This window comes from Physeter macrocephalus, chromosome 11, assembly GCF_002837175.3.
Source record: "Physeter macrocephalus isolate SW-GA chromosome 11, ASM283717v5, whole genome shotgun sequence".
Taxonomy (NCBI): domain Eukaryota; kingdom Metazoa; phylum Chordata; class Mammalia; order Artiodactyla; family Physeteridae; genus Physeter; species Physeter macrocephalus.
Window position 1 is genome coordinate 18105045 of NC_041224.1, and position 5193 is coordinate 18110237.

The window sequence follows — 5193 nt, forward strand, 5'->3', positions numbered from 1 at the left end:
GCGGGAGAGGCCCCAGCAGTGAGAGGCCCCCGTACCGCCAAAAAAAAAAAAAAAAAAAAAAATCTAAAGAAAATGAAGGTTAACAAAAACAGTCTCACCCTTGCACCTCTACTGGTAATATCCTGAGGTTATATTCTCTTTTTTACTTTTTAAATTGAGAGAGAATTGGGGACAGAAAGTTAAGCTGTTTCATAGGGATATGCAAGACTTGAAAAGCCTCCATTGCCTTTGTTTTCAGACCCCTTCGACCCCCATCCCACTGAATCCCTCACCTCTTCCTCCATCAGCAGCTCGCACTTTTCCAGGTGCTGTCATCACCTGTCCCACAATCATCGCTCTCGTCCCTTTACAGATTCGCCTAGGAAAGAGGTGTACTTTATGGCAATTATTGACATTCTGACTCATTATGATGCAAAAAAGAAAGCTGCCCACGCTGCAAAAACTGTTAAACACGGCGTAAGTATCTCTGTTTGGTTTCCCTCTCTGCTCCCTGCTTCCTGTCGTGCAGGGACCAGCTCAGGTCCACTCCTTTCCGCTGAGCTGCCCACAGTCCTTCATTGGCTCTGGTTCCCTGCAGGGGTCACACTCTGAGGCAGAGTCCGAACCAGCACGCGCTCGGACCGCCGCTCCCAAGTCACTTAAACCCGGCGCGGCTGTTCTTTTACCCACCAGGGTTATTAACAGACACACGCATCATGAGAATATTACACAAATTCTTTTTTGTTCGAAAAATGTTTCAAAGACAAAAGGGCTGAATGATGACGACTAAGTGTTTTAATATGAAATGTTCAGAACAGAAGCACTATTCTCTGCTTCAGATGCTTCCAAGATACGCAATATTATATTCCTTTCTGCACAGCAGATTGTAATTTTTTCTACTAGAGAAATTTGTTGAGTGCAGGATCGAAGTTTAATAATACGAATCCCTCACCTTTATTGTCCTTGCTCAGAACTCTCACTGTCCCCGGCCTGTGGTAGCTTGTTGAATCCCCGGGACGAGCCTGTGAGGGATAACCAGTGCACTCCTGCGTATCAGGTGAAGAAACTGAGGACGAGAGCTTACGGAGTAACTTGCCAGCCAGGATCACGTCCTAGGCAGTGGTAGAGAGAGGACTGCTCCTCAGGACCCAGCCCCGCCCCCCGATCTCCCAGTGAGGCCCGCCTGGCCAGCTGGACTTCACAAGTCGTGAGTCTCCACTGTGCTTGCATCGCAGGGATCCACTTTGGCTTTCAGGCATGCCAAAAAGGCCACAGAGCCCATCCCACAGGGATGAACTTGTGCCCTGGCTTGTTCACACTGGCAGGAGAGATGCTTCCCCACAGTGTGGAGCCGACCAAGATCCAGCAGAACATCAACCTCTACTAAAGGCTCTTTTTCTCTATTTTAAAGTCAAACAGGCTGTCGTGTCAGCAACGGAACCAGCCTAACACCATACCCCATTTGCCACAGAAATATTTCAGTCACACTGTCAACTATTTCTGGTGTGCCCGCTGTGTGCAGCACACGGACCACGACCTACCCAGCCCACCGAACGCGTTAAGAATCCTCTATCGGTCAGAGAGAAGGGTACACAGCAGTTCTCACACGGGGGTTGGCACCGCAGCCTTCCGAGCACCGTTTGCAAACTGTGTGCCTGACAGATGCACCACCCCTTTCCCTGATTCTGAGTCCAGCTCAGGAGGCTGGGGGAGGGGGCCTCTAAGAGGCTCCGGTAATTCTGATGCTTATCTCTGGTTGAACAACCCGCGTGCATTGCAAGGACAGAGCTGGGCCAGAATCCTATTTCACCTTTCCAGTGTGTGACCTCGAGGAAGCGCTCTGGCGCTTCAGTTCTGCCAGCTGATGAAGGGGTCCTAATGCCTTACTGATGAGATTTTTGTGGTGAATAGTGGGGAACGGTGGGGGATGCTCCGTGTTTGTTCCCACCCCTCCTCAAACCTGCTGTGATATTCTAGACCACGTGAAACTGGAAATGTGCCATAGCAAACATGGCTCCATTTGCATCTCCCCTGTAAGTCACCAGCTCAGCTCCATGATACGGCACACGGCCTAAAATTAGGTGCAGTTTGCAAGAGCAAGACATTCCTCTGCAAAGGAATGTTGTGTCGAGCTGCTGCTGGGAACCATTCTCTGCCTTCAAAACTGGGGCTCCTCCGTGGAGATCCCAGGTGCCCAGGCCAGGCATGGAAATTACAGGTTCCCCTGTGAGCTGCGTGTGTAAAAATAGCATCTGGTGACTTAGTAAAACTCTGGTCCTGCCCTTTGCCGCTGAGGAGGCTGGCTGGTAACTGTGGGGGTCTGCTGGCCCGGACTGTGCTTTTGTCATAGGAAACCCCCCCACTGAGCCTCTGCGAGGGGCCGGCTTCCCAGCTCCAAGCAGGTCTCTGTGAACGGGGACGATGGCACCCCCGTGCCCGTGCCCCTCCGGGGGAGACGAGTCACAGTGCTGTGTCTCGCCTGCTTATGGGGCCAGGAAAGAGCCCCGGCAGCTGACACCGCCCCTGCTGCTGCGGCTGTCGCCCCTCATTTCTGAGCACACAGCCGCTTACCTCGGTCCTGAAAAATGAACACGGTCCTTGTGTCCTTGTCATTGGAGTTTCCTTTTGGCCAAACGTTGCTGTTTGTGTCATTCTCAAGGAATCTCCAATCTGCTCTCTCGAGAAACAGAAGCATCCTCCCCGTGGCTTCTGAATGTAGGCCACGCAGATTCCACATTTGACGGGAGCATCTCAAACGTGGTTGGTTGGATTTTTTTTTTTTTTTTTTTTTTTAGTGGCAGCAGTCACAGTGTGTGTGACAATGGCATCTGTTGGTCCTACGACTCTGCCTCGTTTTCACACACAGATTCCTAAGAGCCTTGGCTATTCAGACCAATATCCAAGATATTCTGAGTTACGAGTAGAGGCTGCACAGGTTTGAAAATGACTGGCTTCATATTCAGCTGCAGTGGAAGTTCCTGCAGGTACTGATAGTAATTCTGTCACTGTTCCTCTCCTCTCACGCTGCCCAGGCTGGTGCGGAGATCTCCACCGTGAACCCAGAACAGTATTCCAAGCGCTTTTTGGACTTTATTGGCCACATCTTGACGTAACGTCCTGCATGGCCGAAGACGGACGTGAGCGTGGGAAGGACAGAGGTGGCTTCAGCACAGGAAAAATGAAAACCAAACTCAGTGAAGCACACCTCCTCGCTTGCATCTTCAGGCCAAGATGACTGATTTGGGGACTACTTGCTTTAACAGCTACCTGATATTTCCCAGCATCACTCTAGCTATTTCTGACTTGGGTGTGTATGTGGGGGGGCGGGGGGCGTGTGCACACACGCGCACGTGAGCATCTTAAAAACTGATGGAAACCGACTTCGGTCAGAGTGTGTTTGGGGCAGTAACCCTCTGATTCCAGCTGTGGACGAATGAATGAATGAATGAATGAGTGAGCACATGCAGGGGGGAGGGGAGAAGGCAATGCATGTCAGACCAACCAGGTTGGCACCACACGATAAACTGTGGATCAGTTTATTTTTTGGAGTTGAAAGATGTGAGACGGTAATCGTAATAATAATGTAGATAATAATGATGATGATAATAATAGTGATGGTGATTAAAAGGAAAAAAAACTTACTGCAGATGTTACACTTCTACCACGCACGCTGACACTCCTTAATAGTTGCACCCCGGGCGCTGGACGGAGGAGGCTGGCATCTCCCGCGCATCCTGGTTCAGGTGTCGGGACTCACGGTGTCTGGGGAAAAACGCCCCTCCTCCAGCAGGAAGCTGATGCCCCTAGTGTCTCTCTCTGTACATTTTCACCTCAGTAAATATGCCCAGGAAAACTGCTTACTTCTCTTTTCTTGCCTGGAGCTTCTTCACTGACACACTCTTACGTTGCAATATAGTAATTAATGCTACAAAATAAAAATAAAGCTTACCTGAAAAGTGCAGTTTTGGGCAATGGCATATACATCTCCCATGGTGGGAAGGTGAGCAAAGCATCTAGAACTCTCAATTTTCCAGTTAAACAGTGGTATTTTGTTATGCATTTGCCCTGAACTGAAACCCTCAATATTACTGTTTACATTATTAGGAAAACAGGGATATTTTTGAATCTAAAAATTTAATGTACAGCATGTGATTTTTGAAGTTTACATGTAAAGTCATTTTACAGTGTAGGTGAAATGTCTGTCATATTTTGAAATGTATCCTGCAGTCACATTTTAATGGTAGGCGGTCTTTTACAGTAAAAGGAAAAGGGTTGTTTTCCTCCGATGGACATTTATCAACCTAATGATTTTTTTTTTTAAGAAAATGTTTAACCCAGATCTGGTTATGCAAGTTCATTGCCCTAAACTGTGCTGACTGTGTCTAATCAATTATAAATTTCCAACATCGATCATCTATTTACCAACTTGCTGGCATTTTCTGAAAGGTGTCAAGCTAAAATATTAGACTTGCTTAGAATAGGTTATCAACTTATACACTGTGCTAAAGCTGTGCCTTTGAAATTCTTTGTTTAAAACGTGAGATGATTTTTGTAGGCAGGTTCAGAAAAGAAAAAAAAAAAAATCCACCCCTCAGTAATTACTTACAGCTCAACAAATACCCCGCACCATACTGCCTCTGCCAGTGACTTTCCTTCAGGGCTTATCAAGTCTGCAACTGTGCCCAACGTATGTGGGTTTATTTCAGAAAACACCAGGTGACAGCAGCCAGAATCCTGGGAAGCCAGCAGCAAGGCCATTCTACTACATCTACTGACTTCACAGAGACTTGTTATCCTCAACAGATGATGTCAACAGCACTGTGACCTTGTTGTACAAATCTGTATTTTATGTGTTTAAATTAATTGAGATGGTGATTTAGTATTTTCTCCCCACCATTCATTCTGGCGTTGAGTCCCTTTCAGTGCTCTGAAGTTATGCTGTAGTTTCTTTGATCCAGGATTACAAAAGCGAGACCCTGAAGTAAAGAGAAGGTACCCATACATTATTTGAGTAACTGTTTCCTTTGTGGCCAATCTGTGTATGCTTCTAGAAGTTTACAAAATGCTTTATTTTTGTCTGTAACAGTCTCTGTCATCCGTTCTGTTGATCAACTCTTCGGACAGAGGAAGTTTGCCTTGTATCTCCTAGTGCTAACAGTACACTCCAGTCATGAGCCAGGCTTTACAAAATAAAGCACTTTGATGACTCACAAC

General features: G+C 47.2%; 1 protein-coding gene across 1 annotated transcript in view; it reads left to right on the forward strand.

Moving 5' to 3' along the window:
* Window positions 1-4543, forward strand: part of PIP4K2A (phosphatidylinositol-5-phosphate 4-kinase type 2 alpha) — a 185325-nt gene extending 180782 nt beyond the window's left edge. The window contains exons 9-10 of the mRNA XM_024129590.1: window positions 353-456; window positions 3012-4543. Of these exons, the coding sequence (XP_023985358.1) occupies window positions 353-456; window positions 3012-3092 (185 nt within the window). The 3' untranslated portion in view covers window positions 3093-4543. The remainder of the gene's footprint in view (window positions 1-352; window positions 457-3011) is intronic.
* The last annotated feature ends 650 nt before the right edge of the window (window positions 4544-5193 follow it).